We start from the raw sequence: 20,813 nt of genomic DNA on the forward strand, positions 1-20,813 counted from the left end.
CCAAGGAGAACCAAGGAGCACAGCCAGCCTTAAGCCTTAAATCCATCATTCAGGCCTCTTTTATTTACATTTTATTTCACCTTTATTTAACTCTTGGCTAATGCCTCTGTGGATAGAGCCATTCAATGGCTGATTCACTGGAGAGATAGCATCATCATTGATATAAGAATCACTATCTAGGGGATTAGCACTTTATAATTGACATATAAAAGCCACAATTTCTGTAGATTGTCTCTGGTATAAAAAGCAAAAGGTTCAAATTGTAAATCCCTTACATCCTTAGGTATGACAGATTTGGGGATTCCATGTCTGCAATTTCAGCTGGATCTGCTGCCTCAGCTACTGAGGAGAGGCAACGATGGGGAGATTGATTAAAGGGACATGAGCAACCAACTACAGAGAGTAATGTAAAGCAAAATCAGCATTTTATACTAGTCAAATCAAATCAAATTGTATTTGTCACATGCGCCGAATACAACAGGTGTAGACATTACAGTGAAATGCTTACTTACAAGCCCTAACCAACAATGCAGTTAAATAAAAGTAACAAATAATTAAAGAGCAGCAGTAAAATAACAATAGCGAGGCTATGTACAGGGGTGCCGGTACAGAGTCAATGTGTGGGGGCACCGTTTAGTCTGTGTAATTGAGGTAATACTGTATGTACATGTAGGTAGAGTCATTAATGTGACTATACATAGATACGTTATAACAGAGAGTAGCAGCAGTTTTAAATGGGGGGAGGGGGGGGGGGGGGGGGGGGGGGGGGCAATGCAAATAGTCTGGGTAGCCATTTGATTAGATGTTCAGGAGTCTTATGGCTTGGAGGTAGAAGCTGTTTAGAAGCCTCTTGGACCTAGACTTGGCAGTTCAGTACAGCTTGCCATGCGGTAGCAGAGAGAACAGTGTATGACTAGGGTGGCTGGAGTCTTTGACAATTTTTAGGGCCTTCCTCTGACATCGCCTGGTATAGAGGTCCTGGATGGCAGGAAGTTTGGCCCCAGTGATGTACTGGGCTGTACACACTACCCTCTGTAGTGCCTTGCGGTTGGAGTCCAAGCAGTTGCCATACCAGGCAGTGATGCGACCTGTCAGGAAGTCCAGGATCCAGTTGCAGAGGGAGGTGTTCAGTCCCAGGGTCCTTAGCTTAGTGATAAGCTTCGAGGGCACTATGGTGTTGAACTCTGAGCTGTAGTCAATGAATAGCATTCTCACATAGGTGTTCCTTTTGTCCAGGTGGGAAAGGGCAGTGTGGAGTGCAATAGAGATTGCATCGTCTATGGATTTGTTAGGGCGGTATGCAAATTGGAGTGGGGTCTGAAGTTTCTGGTATAATGGTGTTGATGTGAGCCATGCCCAGCCTTTCAAAGCACTTCATGGCTACAGACGTGAGTGCTACGGATCGGTAGTCATTTAGGCAGGTTACCTTAGTGTTCTTTGGCACAGGGACTATGGTGGTCTGCTTAACACATGTTGGTATTACAGACTCAGACAGGGAGAGGTTGAAAATGTCAGTGAAGACACTTGCCAGTTGGTCAGCACATGCTCGGTGTAAACGTCCTGGTAATCAGTCTGGCCCTGCGGCCTTGTGAATGTTGACCTGCTTAAAGGTCTTACTCACATCGGCTGCGGAGAGTGTGATCACACAGTCATCCGGTATAGCTGATGCTCTCATGCGTGTTTCAGTGCTAGCAAACAAGTCCTGTAGCTTAGCATCTGCTTCATCTGACCACTTTTTTATTGACCGAGTCACTGGTGCATCCTGCTTTATTTTTTGCTTGTAAGCAGGATTCAGGAGGATAGAATTATGGTCAGATTTGCCAAATGGAGGGCGAGGGAGTGCTTTGTACACGTGTGTGGAGTACTGGTGGTCTAGAGGTTTTTTCCCCCCTTTTTCCCCCCTGCACATTTAACATGCTGGTGGAAATTTGGTAAAACAGATTTAAGTTTACCTGCATTAAAGTCTCCGACCACTAGGAGCGCCGCCTCTGGATGAGCATTTTCCTGTTTGCTTATGGCAGTATACAGCTCATTGTGTGTGGTCTTAGTGCCAGTATCGGTCTGTGGTGGTATGTAGACAGCTATGAAAAATACAGATGAAAACTCTCTCCGTAGATAGTGTGGTCTACAGCCTATCATGAGATACTCTACCTCAGGCAAACAAAACCTCGAGACTTCCTTAGATATCGTGCACCAGCTGTTGTTTACAAATATACATAGACCACCACCATCTTACCAGAGGCTGCTGTTCTATTCTGCCGATAAAGTGTAAAACCCACCAGCTGTATGTTATTAATATTGTCGTTCAGGCATGACTCGGTCAAACATAAGATATTATAGTTTTTAATGTCCCGTTGGTTTTTTAATTTTGCTCGTAGGTCATCGATTTTATTTTCCAATGATTGCATGTTTGCCAATAGAACGGATGGCAGAGGGGTTTTACTCGCTCACCTACAAATTCTCTGAAAGCAGCCCGACCTCCGCCCCCTTTTTCTCCGTCTTCTCTTCACGCAAATGACGGGGATTTGGGCCTGTTCCCAGGAAAGCAGTATATCCTTCACGTCGGACTCGTTGGACTCATTAAAGGAAAAAGCTACTACCAGTTCGTGGTGAGTAATCGCTGTTCTGATGTCCGGAAGTTATTTTCGGTCATAAGAGACGATAGCAGCAACATTATGTACAAAATAAGTTTAAAAAATAGGTTACAAACACACACACACAAAAAAAACAGTTGGTTAGGAGCACGTAAAACGTCAGCCATCCTCTCCGGCGCCATTCTACACACACTCCATTCTCAAACCTAGTTTGGATGTCTGAGCATGTTTCTATTGATGTTTTATCATTCTGTTTGAAAGAGTGGAGGGTAAGGATGAGAGGGAAGAGAATGCTGTTCCCTGCTGTTTGGAGATCACTAGAGAGAAGCTACAGCCCAGTCCTAATTGTCAGCTGGGATTGTGGAGCCCACCACCTCCTGAGACAAACAGGTAAGACATTCCCATACACTACATACTTTACAAACAAGCACTCAGACATACAGTATCTATACACACATAAATAATCATGCTACAGTACATCACCCAGACAGGTCCACTTAAAATGAACTCCCATTGAAAATACACGTCAGCCATTTCTGTTTACGCGGAGGTTCGAAGTCGCCTGTGTAAAATGAGGCAAAGCTAAAAGCCAACAATTTGTTGTTTCACAAATTGAAATTGAATGAATTGTTTCACAAATTCTTGTGGTTCAATTGGAACAAACAAGCAGCACTGATGAACAGTAAATATGTAGGATCTGCCCACAAATTGCTGCTATACCAAAACAGCCAGTCTGTGAGGTTAACCATGACAACCAACCCTCTCAGGACAAAGCTATTTCTGACCTTGTAACTCTGTGATCAGAGCTAACACTTTGGGACACATCTCATAAAGACCTTGCATTGCACAGTAAGGAGTATAAAATAGCATAGCTGATCATAAGAGACAGTATATTTATCATCCACCTATTCTATTTCCAAACATGTTCCAGGTTCATTCTTCTGAGTATCAGACTTATACCATTCGACTACGGAGGAGCCCATCCAGGGAGCTTTGAGGTGGTGCTTCCCAGGAGCACCAGGGTGTCCAGCCTGTTCAGGGTGATCGAGGAGCGGGTTGGGATCCAGACCACCAGCCTGCAGGTGTTCAGAACCAGAGTTCCCTCCCAGGAGTCCTTCCTACCACCAGACAGCTCTCTGGGGGAGTGTGGCTTCACTGGAGGCCCTGAGGACTCACCCAGACAGGCAACACTGTTCTATGACTACAGGCTGGAGTTCACTGACTGCCCCATCCTCAACTGTGACCACTACTTTGGTTCTAAGCGACCTCAGATTGGGGAGGACTACTTTGGTTCTAAGCAACCTCAGATTGGGGAGGACTACTTTGGTTCTAAGCGACCTCAGATTGGGGAGGACTACTTTGCATCAAGGCTGTCTAGGTGACCTGTATAAATTATAGTATCAGCTGTGTAACTTACTATATCAGCACTTTTTTGATGTACAGATTTATCTTTGTGTGACTAGCACAAGAAGCAATTACAGCTGATAATTGGCTGTGTTTAGCTAATTATTAAATCTGATAGTTAAAAGTACATTCATGTCAGCGTTATACCAGGGGAGAAAATGGATGACTTGGGCAGAACACTCCTCACAATCAGCAGCTTCTGACATCGTTTTGTGTTTACCTGCAAGCATGAAGTATGCAAAGTGTGAGATTGCCTTTTTAATGCCAAAATAACCATTTTCCTCAGGGCCTCAGGGCACAGTGGAGAACCCTGGGTTGTGTCAAATTGAGTGGTGTAGTGGAAAGTGCTGCTCTAGTGGAAACCAAAGGGCACTATAAATGGCGGCTCTTGTGGTGGCCCCTGTGTGAGACACACCCTTGGTTCCCTGCTACCTCCCCCCGTTTAAAAGCACTTGGTCAACAGCTGGAGTCCTTATTCACCCCAAAGTGTGCCGTTGCTTTATTTGGCCTTGTTACGTCCCACGTCGTAGAGTTCAACCATCTGGGGATGCGGGTTGTACCGTCTGTGAGGCAACAACCTCTATGGGTAGAAGGCAATGTAGGGATTGGGGAATAACTCAGGAATTTTGGAGCTCTCATTTTGTTTTAAAATCTAAATAACATTTATTTAATATGCTCAAAAATACTGGACAATATAAGTATAAAAAATTGAATACTCTTTTATTTGTCATCAATCAAATTGAAGACTTAACACTGTTAAGAGAGATAGTTGACTTAAAACTGTCATAGAGTAATTTGTTTATAAACATTTCATAAACAGTCATAAGTTATAGTGTCACTGTCACCATGTGGGAAAAGTCAGAGATGTTTAGGAGTGAGCTTGTGATACCTCCAGAAATCTATATTAGATTATCACTGAGATCCACTGAAATGTCTTATAGATAACCATAGAGTCCATGACACCCTTTCGTTATACAGTAGTGCTTCAGAAAGTATTTCACTGATAGCACTTCAGTAAATATCCAAAGTATACAGCCACTATGACATAAGGATGAGTCATTGTTTTTACTCAAAAAATACATTATAATTTACAGTTCTATAAAAATGTTATATTTGCATAAGTTGTTATGGGTTTTGGCATTTGTAAAGCTGAGCAATCTTCAGACAGAATGCTGTGCACTAGCTATTTGTAGTCAGTAGATAGTGTCCTTGAAGACACTGAAATAACTCAACCCTGCTCGAATCAACTGCCTTAACCGCTGTTCTTTTCTACTCTCCCAAACCCAGTGTTTTCTGGGTACGAAGAACAGCTCACCATGCAGATTTAAAGACTTCTGCATAGCTGTCTGGACCATTATGTTGATACACATGTAGTGTTTGCGTTTGAATTTGCATTCATTCAAAATGGGTGCTTCAGAGAAGACTTGAGCAATAGTGGATTCAGTCTAGTGGTTTCATCCTCATTTCAGTGTCCTCCTGTTCATTCTATGTACAGTAAAGCTTCATTTAAAATACTCAGTGAGAAGTGATTATTCACCAAAACAAAATAAACAGTCAAGTGTCTTTTATCCTTTGGTTGAGGAACACGTCTCGTAAAGTACTGACAGACATCTAAGGTCCTTAGTTGGATAAAGAGAGAAGATTAAGCTCCCTTCTGAGGGTCAAAGGTCACGTGGGGAAGCCTCCAATGAAACCTTCCTTCCACTCAGCACGTGATCACTGAGCTCTTCCCCGTTGATTTGGACTCATTTTTGGCCACCAGCAATCTGAGGGCATCTCCAGATGAACGAATGAGCTCTCTACCACTGTGACGGTGAGAACGAGAGAGAACGTCAGAGGGTGTGTTAAACAGAGGGAGGGAACGACACTACTCTGTTGTGTTTTATAACTCGTGTTACCTAAATAATATCCAGTACTCTATTACAACTTCTTAATCAACACAGGGTGGTAAAGACCAGTCTCCATCTTACACTACTTACATGTGGTATTCCATGCCCACCAGACTGATGCCGTTCACAGCCAGGATACGATCTCCCAACCTCAGCTTCTGGCACTGGGCGGCTGGGGACTCTGGTACCACTGACTTGATATAGATCCCAGTCATTTTCAGAGGTGTTTTCTACACAGGACACAAGAGGATGCAGGAAGCGTTGAGGTTGGGTCTGAGGACATGCCGTACCTGCACTATAGTATCATTACAGGAACATCTCCGCTGTTTCATCTCTATCCTACAGGGGGCACCACATGTTATAGAATCCTCCACAGCACTACACCTGCATGCATATACATGAGTAGAGGCTTTCACAGGAAGCGTTGAGGTTGGGCAGACAACCTGCACTATAGTGTCTCCGCTGTATGAATTAAATGCACTACACCTGCATGCATATACAGCTTTCACAGACCAGACAAGTTTGTGTTATGAATTAAATGATGAAAACAGCAATTTAGTAGAATTTGAAGCCAAAGGCAGACATTGGAATGAGGGTAATAATAACCATTGCAGCTGCCAATTGTGCAATAGAGGAGTCTACCGGTTCTTATAAATTAGCTTAGTGTTCTCAATGTGGTTCATGGCTGACTTCAAAAGGAGGTCAACACATTTACCACATGTTGTACACCTGTTAGTAAACACAAGCTTAAGCCCACACCCACATACCATAACTAACCACACATACACACACACGCGCACACAAAGTCCCACATAGCAAGAAGAGTTGTTGAGCCTATCTGTAGTTGAGATCTGCGTCACAGTTCAACTCATCATTCATTTAAAGCTAGATTTCCCTGCCTTTGATGCATGATGATGTAGCACAGTTAATCATGGGAAATATGTAACCTTTAACTAATTCATTTGTGACTATGGAGGTTTGAACAGCCACGCAAGGCCTTATATTAGGATGTCATAAATCACATGACCAAATAAGAGCCACACGCCCCTCGCATCGACAAGGCTGTCCCTTTGTACAACCAGGCACAGACAGAATGTTAGAGCTTTTTCAAGATCCATTGATTTCCCCATGCAGAGAGGTGAAAAATAAGAAAGGGAGGTAGAGAAACAAAAAGGAAGATGAGACTTGGGTGAAGGAGATGAACAAAGGAGGAGGTGGAGGAATAAAGACGAGGATTTCACCCACCATTCCATCCACGAGTGCCAGGCCTAGACCATGAGGTCCTCTGTGTAGCTCCACAGTAAACACTTCATCCCCCTCTTTCTCCTCCTCTTCCTCCACATTCCCATTCCTTCTCTCAGAACATTCCCTTGGGCAGCTTCCTGCTGAGGAGACACACACAAGAACACCCCACATTAGACACAGTATCCAATCCCACCTTAACTCTGTTTAAAGTCCTACTTTTCCTGTTATTGTGGTCCTTTTAATTAAATTATAAAGAAATCATATCACTGTGGCAATTTGAGACAGGGTTTACTACAGGAGAAAACATGAAAGTAGTGTCTGGTTCCCCTTTGGTTTTCCCTCTACAGTACCTGCTGGGGGGGGGGGTCTGTCTGTCTGTCTGTCTGTCTGGTCATATGAAAGAGAAGTTCACAATACTGGGCTTGTTTTGAAGTCCAGAGGCATTAGTGTTATAAGGATTATTATTTCTACCAATAGGAAAATATATGGATCAAAGACTGGAGGTTCATCTGAGCTGCTCCAGAGGGACACGCAGTTGGTTTGACCTCCTCCACATACATATAACTACCACTGATATTGAACACAGATGTTGCATTTGGACTCCATATAAAAATCATGTCAAGTCTGAGTGCTATAAAACTGTAGGGAGTTCACTAAATGCATAGACGTTGTAATGAGAACCATACAGAACCCCACTGAGAACAAGCTCTAAAGCTTTGGTGCCTTGGGAAAGCTCTTCCTCAGGTTGGTTCGGTGCTCTGTGGTGTCCTGTCACAACAACCTGCCACCCGCAACAGTATCACCAGCATGCCCTACACTTTCACCTCGCTCCTGGTCTCCCACTGCTCTTCCCTGCTCTCCTTCAGCTCTCCCCTGCTCGCCCCTGGTCTCCCCCTGCTCTTCCCTGCTCTCCTTCACCTCTCCCCTGGTCTCCCACTGCTCTTCCCTGCTCTCCTTCAGCTCTCCCCTGGTCTCCCACTGCTCTTCCCTGCTCTCCTTCAGCTCTCCCCTGGTCTCCCACTGCTCTTCCCTGCTCTCCTTCAGCTCTCCCCTGGTCTCCCACTGCTCTTCCCTGCTCTCCTTCAGCTCTCCCCTGGTCTCCCACTGCTCTTCCTTGCTCTCCTTCAGCTCTCCCCTGGTCTCCCACTGCTCTTCCCTGCTCTCCTTCAGCTCTCCCCTGGTCTCCCACTGCTCTTCCCTGCTCTCCTTCGGCTCTCCCCTGGTCTCCCACTGCTCTTCCCTGCTCTCCTTCAGCTCTCCCCTGGTCTCCCCCTGCTCTCCCCCTGCTCTCCCCTGGTCTCCCCCTGCTCTCCCCTGGTCTCCCCCTGCTCTCCCCCGCTCTCCCCCAGCCCGAGCCCATCTGCCCCCCATGCAGGACCTGCTCTGGACAATGCCTGTCCCGATTAAGATTCCACGCACCAACTCAACTGTAAATTCCCATGACGGGTCAGCCACTGATCTTTTCTCTCCTGACATCACCACCTCTCTGTAATTCTTGGTACAGATTAAAAGATTAGCAATGCTACCAAAATAGCAGTAAGTTACCGTTAGCGCCCAAAACCACTGAGGTTGAGCAGAGAGCAGGAGCACTCTATGGGACTGGAAGGCCACAGTAATACATGGTGGGAAGCTATGGCCAATGTCATAACCAGGGATATGACATGATTAGAGAATATTTCTGTGAAAGTGGGTAATGTTCAATAGTACATCCTTTTCATACAATATCTTAGGTTTATGACAAACTATTAAACCATAGAGCCCGTATAAAGACAAGGGCCATTGATCGTAATGAGTTCTGATTATGATCAACAAAATGAAAGCTTTAGTAAAACCCTATTTACACACAACCACACACACAAGGAAGCTTTAAGCAGGCGGTAAGCACTTACACACAATGAAATGTTACACAGAGCGTTTGTCTCTGATTTAGAGTTGAGGGAATTATCTGGTGTTAATCAACAGGAAAGGCCATGGACTGCTATTAGTACTGGACGAACTGGCTTTTATTATCTAACCTGTTGTTTGGATATGACCTGGGACTGTGGTATCTGAAATCAGAAACATTCAGGATTCTCACAATGTTTTAGATAAAGTGGCATCAAACGTATAGACTCACTCTCTTTTGCTAGGTGTTTGACTCAACGATTGTATCCCTTGAGAAAAGGTCAATGTACTGTATAGGACAGGCGCACTAGACTACTATTTGAGAATGTCCGGTGGTCACACACATTTCCTAGGTGTCACGCCCTGGTCTTAGTATTTTGTGTTTTCTTTATTATTTTGGTCAGGCCAGGGTGTGACATGGGTTTTTGTATGCGGTGTGTTTTGTCCTGGGGTTTTGTTAGGTATTGGGTTTGTGGCTTAGTAGGGTTCTCTAGCAAAGTCTATGGCTGTCTGGAGTGGTTCTCAATCAGAGGCAGGTGTTTATCGTTGTCTCTGATTGGGAAACATATTTAGGCAGCCATATTCTTTGAGTGTTTCGTAGGTGATTGTTCCTGTCTTAGTGTTTGTTGTCACCAGATAGGCTGTTTAGGTTTTCGCACATTTCTTGTTTTTTTTTGTGTTAGTTTATTCATGTATAGTGTCTTCATTAAAGAACCATGAATAACCACCACGCTGCGTTTTGGTCCGCCTCTACTTCACCTAAAGAAAACCGTTACACTAGGTGGCAAAGATCCGGATAGGTATTGTCATTAATCGGCATAGTAACAAACCCCCACCTCCCAACCCATGCGATCTCAAACTGTTTAAGTTGTACACAGCCATATTGCTGGCAGAGAGAAAATGTTGTCAGTTTAAACCTAGTTTCCTGCAATTCTACGCATTTTGACGTTTTATAGCTAATTTCTTGATATTCTACACATTTTGACATTTCTGTGTGTTCATACGATACCTGAGTAAATGAACAAAATCAATGCGGGCCGGTGGTGTTGAGGCCCCTGGGCATGTAATCTGGCCATGATAACTACAGGATTTAGATGGTTAGTCTAATTTACCCATCTAGCTAACATGGGCTAGTAGTAATCCACTGAACATTTCTGACAGGTTATAAATAGCTCTCTAAGGTCTGTCAGTGAATGGCATAAGAGGAAAACTGTCCGTACACTACCAAATTTCGAAATTGCACTTCTGCATTCTACAATTAGAACTCTCAACAGCTGTAAGTTGAAAGCCCAGCTGAGTTCCTAAATACAATTACACATACAATTAAAATGTCATTTCTGTCGGGACCCACGGTCCGTATTGACCCCGTTCTGAGCCTTGATTGGGACCGCGGTCAGCCTGTTGAGTATGGCTGGTATAGGACTTATATAAAAGTGTTAGAATCTTACACGTTGTTTGAGACATCGCCAGAGAAAGCTGACCTGCTTTAGGGAGGGGGACGTCATTGTTATCCCTGGAAGTTAACCCTGGAAGTGTCCCTCCCAGTTACGGAATAAGATGTTTAGTCCTTCCCTCCCCTTTCTCAGCTCAACTCCTCCACCACAGAATAAATCGTAACCAGAGAGCAGTCTGCTCACGTTCCCCTCCCATCCACTCCTACAGATGACCTCATGAGCAGAGCTTCAAAAAACAATAGGCCTGAGGAGAAAATGGCCTTTCCTCTACACATGGAATCCACCCTACAGGGAGAACACAACCTTTACACAGCCAGAACAGCTCTTTACTCCTCCAATGACCTGTAGTTTCTGTCCAAAGTCAATAGAGTCGAAGAGATGAAGGGAGGATGAGAGCTCTCCTCCTCCTGTCATTTAAAGCACCTTGTGTCAACCTGGAGCCACTGGGGACAAATATGCACCAGGGACTCCCGGGTCAAGCAGACAAATTCTTCCTTTAATGGAGCCTGTCAGTCATTGGTGGGTTGATATTACGAGGGAGGCACTAGCGACCTAACTCCAGGGGTTAGGTACATGAGCCACAGTGTGAGCCGAGGTGGCTGTATTTGCTGTGACAGGAGTTTTACATCACTTTAATCAAAACCCGCAGAGGGAGGGAAAGGCCATGAAGGGATCCTTTGTTATTCTTTGTCTTCGTAATTCATCCAAGGGGATTGAGACAGGATCCGTTTCTTTTAGTATTACTATGTACAGTATGTGCCCCCCACTGTTACAGCATCATCAATCCTCTGTTATGATTGGTCAATAACACACTTCAGCTGACACATGGCTTTTTATGCTTATTTTCTGTCAATCAGAGCTGTTTGTATTGTAACTGAATGCTCTGTAACTGAATGCCTGACTGTATGACATAGCCCTCTGTGTTACCTTTCCTGTGCTGCCATGCTGCTCCCTCCTGCAGGTCTGCCTCCAGCTCAGACTGAGACAGCTCCATGCCCTGGGGGGTGTTGGGGGGCGTCAGCAGGCAGGAGGGGTCCAGAGCCAGGCTCTTGTGGCATCCCAGGTCAGCCTGGCTACTCCTAGGTAGGGCGTTCTGCAGCTCCAGACTCTTCAGCTTGAGGGTCAACTCTGCCTCTGCCAGGCAGCAGCTTAGGTCACCATGAGACCCCCGGGCCTGAGGGGGCGCCGCAGGGCTCAAAGAGTCCACCTCTGCCCTGAGCAAGGGGCAGGGAACTGGGTCAGGGACCACCACTGTGACAGAGGGCGAGGAGCGCGAGGTCGCAGACTTGGCGTCTGTAGCTGTCCTGCTGAGTGCCTGAAGGGAGGGACAAGTCAATAAAGCAGAGATGGAAAAACATCAAAGTTAAAATGTCTCATTTACTGAGCACCACCAGTTCAGGGCGGCCACTGCCTCTCATTAGATTGTATATTTGTAAATTCTGGGTATACAGAGTCAGAAGGTCAGATAGGTGGTTTACCTGCTGTGTTGTTTGACTGGTGGGGAGACTATGGATGAAGTCCTGCAGATGGCCTAGCTGCTCAAACAGAGCGGGCTCCGTGATTGGTTTACCCAACTCCAGGTGGAAGGTGTTGCTAGGCAGGATAAGGGGAGGGTGGTTGTCGAAACTCTCCAGGATGTCAGCTAGAGAAGGAGGAAAATACAGGACATCATTAAAGACAGAAGACGTGACTCAGAAAATATTACAACAGAAGCTCTGGAAGAGCTTTCTCACGGTGTACACTACATTATTTATACTTGTTATTTCCTTTTACTTCATTAACTTAATTACATCTGATTTGTAGGTTAATCCTTTAGATTCTCCAGTTAAAGAAAGACAGTCATGGCCTCTAGGACAAGATAAAGTTCCCCCCAGGGGGTGCCAGCGGGTGGTGGGCCATTCACACAGAAGAGGTGAGGTGACAGGGGACAGAGAGGGGAGACAGGTGCCAAGTCCTATATTGAGAGGGGTGGATTTGAGAGTTAACTCTGTGGTGAGACTGATTGGGCTGGACAGGGTTCTCCTCTCTAACCTCCCCCCTGTACCCATGCTCCAATTTAGAGTTAGACTGGGACAGGCAGACAGGATTACTCTGGGGAACACACTCAGCCACTCCCAGACACAGGGAATAGGCCTCTAGTTACTAATACCCTGACTACACCGCTCGCGTCGTTTTGCAAAATACATTTAGAAATCTCTGTTATTCAATTATTGCACCCACACTGCTCGCGCGCATAAACAAGCGTCTGCGTTGCCAAGGGCTAAAATAGAACTCCTTTCTATTTCTGACGATGAAAAAGCCTGGAAAGAGGTTAGATGACTAGAAACGATTCGGTTGACCATTTTACGTGTGGATTAATTGTCGGAGTAGAGGACCTTGTGCATTTCAGGTAAAATAACAACTCAATGTTATATCCCAGGACAAATTAGCTAGCAACAGCAAGCTAGCTAAATAGGAGAAATTAGCTAGCAAGTGCAAGCTAACAAGCTAAATTGCTATAAATGTTTAATGCTTTTCGACCTGTCCCCAAATGAATGTGTGTGTCTGTGTTGATATTTTAACCTGCGTGTTGTGATCGAGTTTGGTGTAGGGGGACAAAATATATTTATGCACGATGGCGCACGCGTGCAGCCGGTTTGGGTTCCGTGTAACCCTGTCAGGGTGACAGTCTGATCTGATTGAGTCTTGGCAGAGTGAGAGTGTGTACACAAGCGTACAGACTACATAGGCTATGTGAATTTGTTTGCCCAAGAAACACGTGTGTTTGTTTCATAATATGGTTTATACACGTGAACTTGTCTGTGTGGCTACCCGCCGTGACTCTGCTGTATCTGTGTTCCACTCACTGGTCCTGAGGGCAGCCTCCGCCTCGTCTGGCGAGGGGTTCCAGTCTGCAGGACAGGACCTGCCTGGGTTATACTCCCTCAGCATGTGGTGCAGTTGGGCTGGGTTCAGAGGCATGAACTCTGTCCTCAGAGAGCTCCATGATGCCTGAAACACACACACACACACATATGTACACTCACACGTTACAAGAATATCAAAGTACAGGCACAAGGACCATGATACAAGGAATATGATTGCATATTTCACAAAAGAGTAAACATCATTTAAATGCAAGAGCTGGCAGAGCTGTTTGATGTCATTGTTGTTAGTGAAACTAAAAATGACAGGGTAGCATTTCCTCAGTGGGGTTATTTCAACACAAAACTATTTGTGTAAAAAATATTTCAAACCATAAATCTGTCCAAATTCATTAGGAAAATAAATCTAGGACTGTAAGTAATACTTGTCATGCCAACCTGTCACTGTCTGTAGTAATAATAAAATCAACACACACACACACACAAACACAGAATGGAGAAATGTTGAAATGCTTGATTGTGGAAGTCAATGTTCCTGAATGTCACATGTTCCATCTCTTTGACTAAACATTGATGAGTCATAAACGTCAAGCGTCAGATGTCATCAGAAGATGTGCTAATTACAGAGTCTAGATTCCTGTATGTGTTATATGACTATGAACAATCAGGTGTTTGTTATCCTCTCAGCTAATCTCTCTCTGGTTAGTGGGAATAAACACACAAGAGACTTAATCTTCAACTATTTCCTCATTCACTCAGACACACCTTGGAGAGCTGAGGTGTTTTAGTGACTCAGTAACTAACCAGAAAGACATAGGTGAATCATTTCAAGATGACATCATTGGCATAGAGGTGTTATTGGTATGCTGACAGGCATTGTGTAGAATATATCAGACCATATTTACACCAGCCTTGTATCCCTTCATTCCTCCAATGAGCACACCCTCTTTGTCGCATGACAGCACAGAGGCTGGCCAGAAGGAGGAGTTATGGGAATGTTTATAAGCAATAGTGACTTATTTTTGACTTTATTTTAAGTCTATATTTTCTATATCTACTATTTGACTTGGTGTATCCCAGTCATAAGTGGCATAACATTATGGCATCAATGACACAATCTTCCTAACTTTGTATCATCAGTAATTACTGGAGACTGAGAGAGCTCAGCCATAACAAAACCATGCCACATCACTGGTAATTTACTATGTCCCTCACTCTCTCGAGCCCAGAACTCCAGATGGAAAACTGAGAATATCACAAGGGTGTGTGCTCCATTTTACCAACCACAACATCTGACCTCGTGCCATGGGAGTGATCCATACACAAAACCACCAGCCTCCTAGCAACAGTCCCCACGAATAGAGGAGAGAGGCAGCCTTTGACTGAGGGGAGACTGGTTCTACTACTGGGGAGCTGTTTTGGGGTTGTTACCATGGCTGCCTTCTGGTTAGATATTGAGAACATGTGTTGTCTCATACTGTATTAGCCCCTTATGGCTGTGGATGGAAGAGTGAAATGCTACACTGTCAGTCTTGCTGCACTGAGTCTCAGCAGGCTCCTTTCTCCATTCCTGGTGAATGAGTTCCATCAAAATAAAATCAGATCAAGAAACTATAAACTCTTGATCTAAATTAAATATGAGGGCAGCTGCAGGAGAAAATACACATTTCTGACTGAATTTGATGCTTTAGGGCTGTGCAAACTGTGGTTTTAAGATAAAACCCACAACTATCCACAACAACAGTGCTGTAATTGGGATGAGTAGGAGGTGATTCTCTCATGTACTAACCCGGGAGAACATTACAAGACCATGACGTGTCCACAGCCTTCCTGCAGCCCCTGGACATTCATAAGAAGAGACATACAGTAGTGTCGGCCTGTCACAGCAGAGGTCACTATTTTCTATGAAGGTGACAGGGCTAAAGCTAGCCTTGTGTCACACACAGACTGGCAACAGGTTTTCCCTATCCCCCTTATCTTTTCAGGTGTCATAAACATGACCAGAAACAGGATATGTGTGTGTGTGTGTGTGTTTAACAGAGACACACTTATTTTGTAATTGTTTTTATTTAAACTTTATTTAACTAGGCAAGTCAGTTAAGAACAAATTCTTATTTACATTGACGGCCTACACCGGCCACACCCGGACGACGCTGGGCCAATTGTGCGGGACTCCCAATCACGGCCGGATGTGATACAGCCTGGAATCGAACCAGGGACTGTAGTGATGCCTCTTACACTGTGCCTTGGATGCAGTGCCTTGGACCGCTGTGCCACACAGGAGCCCCTTAGCTGGGTTGTTCTATATGGTGGTCTCTGTCTTTATGTCTCTAACTAGCCCACAGTGTTAACTAACCCAACCACCACCAGATATGTTACGGCTCAACTTCCTGCCAGTAAACATGATCCTCCTTTCAGTGGATTACAGAGAGAATGGCATGCTTAAGGAAGGATTAACTACTCAGTGGCACACAGTTTAAAGCCACAGGCATCAACAACATGGGATTTAAACATACATACAGTGAACCTGGCCATGACCCCACTGTCCGAGGATGTCTAAGGGGGAGTTGGGATATGCAAAAAACACATTTCCAATTCACACGTCTATAATATACACACTTGTACATGTATGAAACAGAATAAATAAATTAATTATAATTATGAATTATTATTATGTCTATTTGTTTAAGTTCTTGGTGCAAGGACTGCCTATCTTGGCAAAATGTGTATTTTCTTCATCAATAGATGAGAAGTCATTGCATAATAGGAGATGTAGAGTACAATTTGGTGGGGAAAAATTCCATTGTTTCCAAGCATTCTTTCCCCTCTCCCACAGCTCTGTCAGGCTTTTTTAATGATGTCATGTGGTGGCGCATGTGAGTTCCACTCAGCTGACATCTGTCAGTGAAAATAAGCTTTCAGCTCTAACATTTTCAATCTGTTCCATACCTTGTGAAACATCTGTGGTCTACAATGGATACATTCAGAATTGCTATAGTGGACAAAAATGTTGTCATTAACACCCCATTGCTTCATTGCTTTACCATTACCATCTAGGTGTTGACATCACACCGATAGTGTTAAGACCAGTCTAACTGTTCTCATAACATCAGAAGTGTGTATCGTACCTGAGGCCTGCAGTATTTTTCCAGATCTGATAACTGGCCAGGGCAGGGGAATGTTTAGTAAGGTGCTATAGAGGTATAAAACCAACAGTCTGTGTACACACACCTTCTCCCACAACTAGTGTGGCAGTGAACAAACAACACCTCTCACCCCACAATGGCCCATTCAAACTATACTCGCAATGTTATTATCTTATAACTACTTCAACAGTATCACCTCCATCAAAGACAACATGCATTTCTAAGAGTAAAACCTAGTTAGCAATGAAATGTAGGGAAACAGAGTTTCAGTGATGATTCATGAATGTTTTCAATGTTTTGTCAGATTTTCCTAAATACTTCCCAAAGGTTTCCCACTCGAGGCATGTTCGGTATGCCAATAATCTCTCGTGGGCAGATCCTGCATGTAGACCCAAGAATCTGCCGGGACTGAATGGGATCCCTGTGATAACGAACTGCAGTAGTTTCAGTCTTTGGGTTTTCGACACTGGTTATATGGACGTATCAGGATTGAACGAAGGCGGGGCTTAAACTGCTCGGCTACAAGTGATTCACGCGTGGCCCACACAGATCGGAAGGGGGGAGGGGGCTTTGGATAAGAGTTTATTTTTGCGAGTGTGGAGACTTTGCAAACTGTCGGAACTCACAATTCCTAACACATATAGACCCAGAAGTAAATCACACAGTTGACCAAATTAATAATGATTTTACTTTTGGGTTAACAGAGATTAGTGTACCAATAATGAGCTGAGACACTTGGTGATGTACAGTCTAATACACTGTAAAATACAATTTTGATACACTATATATTCAGACTGCTTTGGACATCTTGGCTACATTGTTATTTAGTGCTCTCCAAACCAAAACAGGAAGTGAAAATAAAGGAAGTGCCCTCTGACCTGTAGTAGGTTCTCCTTGGGCGTTGCCAGTAGATTGACAGCAGCAGAGAGCTTCTGGAAGAACTCCACAGCCAGGTCTCCTAGGCCCATCCCCTGTATCCAGTCCATCAGCAGGTCCAGGTTGGCCCTGATCTGGACCCCTCTAGACCACTGGTAGAACCCACCTCCAGAGCCTGCAGAACAAAACACCACTCAGACACGCTCATGTAATGTCGATCATAGCTATTGAGTATAATGAAACTTCTATAAGATGCAGCATGCTAGCAGATACCCATAGACTTCCAGTTATTGCACTAACGCTGGTTAGCATTGGCTCATGAAACTACCTCTAACGTTCTCCATAGTGGACACAGAAACATAAAAATGATATCCACAAGTTCATCTTACTCTGGGGAAAGTCCAAATCCCGAAGTATCCCATTAACACATACAGTATGTATTTTATGAGGATACTTGTGATAGGACTTTGAGGATATTAAGATTTGATCCTACAAAACCCCATGAGTCAGAAACAGAGCATGTTGGAGGTGTCACCTCTCTCCATGAGTGCGTTGAAGAGGGATGCGTTGGTGAAGAAGAAGAGGTAGGCGCAGAGCTGCGAGCTGATGTCAGAGTGCACCTGGAAGGCGTTGAGCAGAGACAGCGCCTCCTTCAGGACATCCAGGATGTCGCTCACGCCCTCGGGCACACGCAGCTGCCCGCTCTCCGAGAACGGGTTCCCATCCAGCAGGCCTGGCAGTGCCGAGTACATACTCTGAGGACAGAGAGAGGCATGCTAGAGGTGTTAGTCACAGCTACATGACTTTACCTCACTGTACCATAGTCTAACACAGCACCTCTCTGAGGAGAGAGAGGGAGATAAGAAACCTTACAGTCACAGCTACTGTACCCAGTACCACTAATACAGAAAGTATACTGTATTATATATTGCTCTTTAAAAGGGACGTTTTGTCAGCCATTCTCACTTTATCAGCCATACTCTCTATAAAATAAACCTTCATCAACATGCGAACATTTGTTGACAGATTCAGTAAAACTGCAGAGGAATCAGTGACTTAGTCAACAGGGCTATGCCCACTGACCCTGAGCTCCCTGAGCCAATCAGAAAACAGTCAGAGCCCAAGGAGGAGCGGTTACAGAAAGCCAGACAGGGACAGACACACTTCCCCTCCAAAGGGGGATAGGCAGGGGTCTGATAACCAGGGGCCTGATAACCAGGGGCCTGATAGCCAGGGGCCTGATAGCCAGGGGCCTGATAGCCAGGGGCCTGATAGCCAGGGGCCTGAGACTGTCCAGTCTTGACACTCACCATTGTTAACAGTGTACCATACACAGTCCTGGGAATCCCATTGATAACACTGGTGCCACTGGCCATTCCTGACAGAAACACAAATGTTTCCCAGTGACTCAACACCGCTCTGCCCCCTCCAGCCTCCTGATAATTCCCATAATAAATGAATGCCAAGTATCATAAACTAGCTGATAATAGCCCATGCTGTTGACTACTAAGGAATGGTAATACCAGTGAGTAATAGGCATGAGAATAAACTTCTCCTACAACTTCTCCTGGAGTTTTTTGTCTCATGGTTAGTTGTTCCACCAATTAGGTGTCTTTTGAGTAGTGTAACTTGTTGGAAAAAACAAAAATGTTATATTTCACCTACTTTTAGCAGTACACTTTTAGCAGTATTTCACCTACTGTCATAAACAGTACATGTTCTAAAAAAAACGTTTTTTCCAACTCAAGAGGTTAAATTTAAAAAAATGGACTATAGTAAGTGCCTATTAAGTGCCAAATAAGGTAACAGGGTTGACCGTAACAGGGTTGACGACTTCATCTTAAATCATCCATAAATCCCCTTGTGACAGGGGGAATCAAAGCTTGTTTCATGCAACAGGGAGGGGCAATTGAATGCAAACTTCACTAAAAAAATATATATATTTAAAATATATCTACCCTGTCTATGCTCGACCCGCTCAGCTTTCCACCACAAAACACCAGAAAATTGCCAAAAAGACTACAACCAGCTCACCTGCTTTTACACTATGATTTGACTGTTAGTTTCTTTTTATTTGCACTTTAAAAACGGAAGTTTCACCATCTTTAAATGAGAGTTCAGCTCATGTAACAGGGTTGACCTTAAAAGGATACTGGCAATGAGGCCCTTTATCTACTCCCCTAGAGTCAGATGAACTTGTGGATACCATTTTTATGTCTCTGTGTCCAAAACGAAGGAAGTTTGTGGTAGTTTCGCGAGCCAATGCCAGCTAGCGTTAGCGTAATGACTGGAAGTCTGAGGGGTTTCTACTTGCATGCTTAAAATGAATCACTAATCACATGAAGGGGCTGAGTCACTGGCTTACTGGTGCTCTTTCATACCGTCCCTAGGAGGGGTGCGTCACTAGAGTGGGTTGAGTCACTGATGTGATCTTCCTGTCTGGGTTGGCGCCCCCCCTTGGGTTGTGCCGTGGCGGAGATCTTTGTGGGCTTTACTCGGCCTTGTCTCAGGATGGTAAGTTGGTGGTTGAAGATATCCCTCTAGTGGTGTGGGGGCTGTGCTTTGGCAAAGTGGGTGGGGTTATATCCTTCCTGTTTGGCCCTGTCCGGGGGTATCATCGGATGGGGCCACAGTGTCTCCTGACCCCTCCTGTCTCAGCCTCCAGTATTTATGCTGCAGTAGTTTATGTGTCGGGGGGCTAGGGTCAGTTTGTTATATCTGGAGTACTTCTCCTGTCTTATCCGGTGTCCTGTGGGAATTTAAGTATGCTCTCTCTAATTCTCTCTTTCTTTCTTTCTCTCTCTCGGAGGACCTGAGCCCTAGGACCATGCCTCAGGACTACCTGGCATGATGACTCCTTGCTATCCCCAGTCCACCTGGCCGTGCTGCTGCTCCAGTTTCAACTGTTCTGCCTGCGGCTATGGAATCCTGACCTGTTCACCGGACATGCTACCTGTCCCAGACCTATTATTTGACCATGCTGGTCATTTATGAACATTCAAACATCTTGGCCATGTTCTGTTATAATCTCCACCTGGCACAGCCAGAAGAGGACTGGCCACTTCTCATAGCCTGGTTCCTCTCTAGGTTTCTTCCTAGGTTTTGGCCTTTCTAGGGAGTTTTTCCTAGCCAACGTGCTTCAACACCTGCATTGCTTGCTGTTTGGGGTTTTAGGCTGGGTTTCTGTACAGCACCTTGAGATATCAGCTGATGCACGAAGGGCTATATAAATACATTTGATTTGATTTGATGAAGGCCAAAAAGATCATTAAAAAAAATTATCATCAAGGACAACAACCAACCGAGCCACTGCCTGTTCACCCCGCTATCATCCAGAAGGCGAGGTCAGTACAGGTGCATCAAATCTGGGACCGAGAGACTGAAAGACAGCTTCTATCTCAAGGCCATCAAACTGTTAAATAGCCATCACTAGCACATTAGAGGCTGCTGCCTATAT

General features: G+C 44.7%; 1 protein-coding gene across 2 annotated transcripts in view; it reads right to left on the reverse strand.

Annotated features, from left to right (window-relative positions):
• Positions 1-4,636: 4,636 nt before the first annotated feature.
• LOC139364972 (ras-associating and dilute domain-containing protein-like) overlaps positions 4,637-20,813 on the reverse strand; it is a 28,547-nt gene continuing 12,370 nt past the window's right edge. The window contains exons 8-15 of one of the 2 annotated variants that reach the window (XM_071102253.1): positions 17,892-18,111; positions 17,359-17,531; positions 13,317-13,461; positions 11,949-12,112; positions 11,398-11,785; positions 7,133-7,269; positions 5,978-6,117; positions 4,637-5,803 (exon numbers count right to left, since the gene is read on the reverse strand). In XM_071102253.1, coding sequence (XP_070958354.1) covers positions 5,704-5,803; positions 5,978-6,117; positions 7,133-7,269; positions 11,398-11,785; positions 11,949-12,112; positions 13,317-13,461; positions 17,359-17,531; positions 17,892-18,111 — 1,467 coding nt within the window. In that variant the 3' untranslated portion in view covers positions 4,637-5,703. Of the gene's footprint in view, positions 5,804-5,977; positions 6,118-7,132; positions 7,273-11,397; positions 11,786-11,948; positions 12,113-13,316; positions 13,462-17,358; positions 17,532-17,891; positions 18,112-20,813 lie in introns of both variants that reach the window. The other variant, XM_071102252.1, reaches the window with a different exon arrangement.

This window comes from Oncorhynchus clarkii, chromosome 13, assembly GCF_045791955.1.
Source record: "Oncorhynchus clarkii lewisi isolate Uvic-CL-2024 chromosome 13, UVic_Ocla_1.0, whole genome shotgun sequence".
Classification (NCBI taxonomy): domain Eukaryota; kingdom Metazoa; phylum Chordata; class Actinopteri; order Salmoniformes; family Salmonidae; genus Oncorhynchus; species Oncorhynchus clarkii.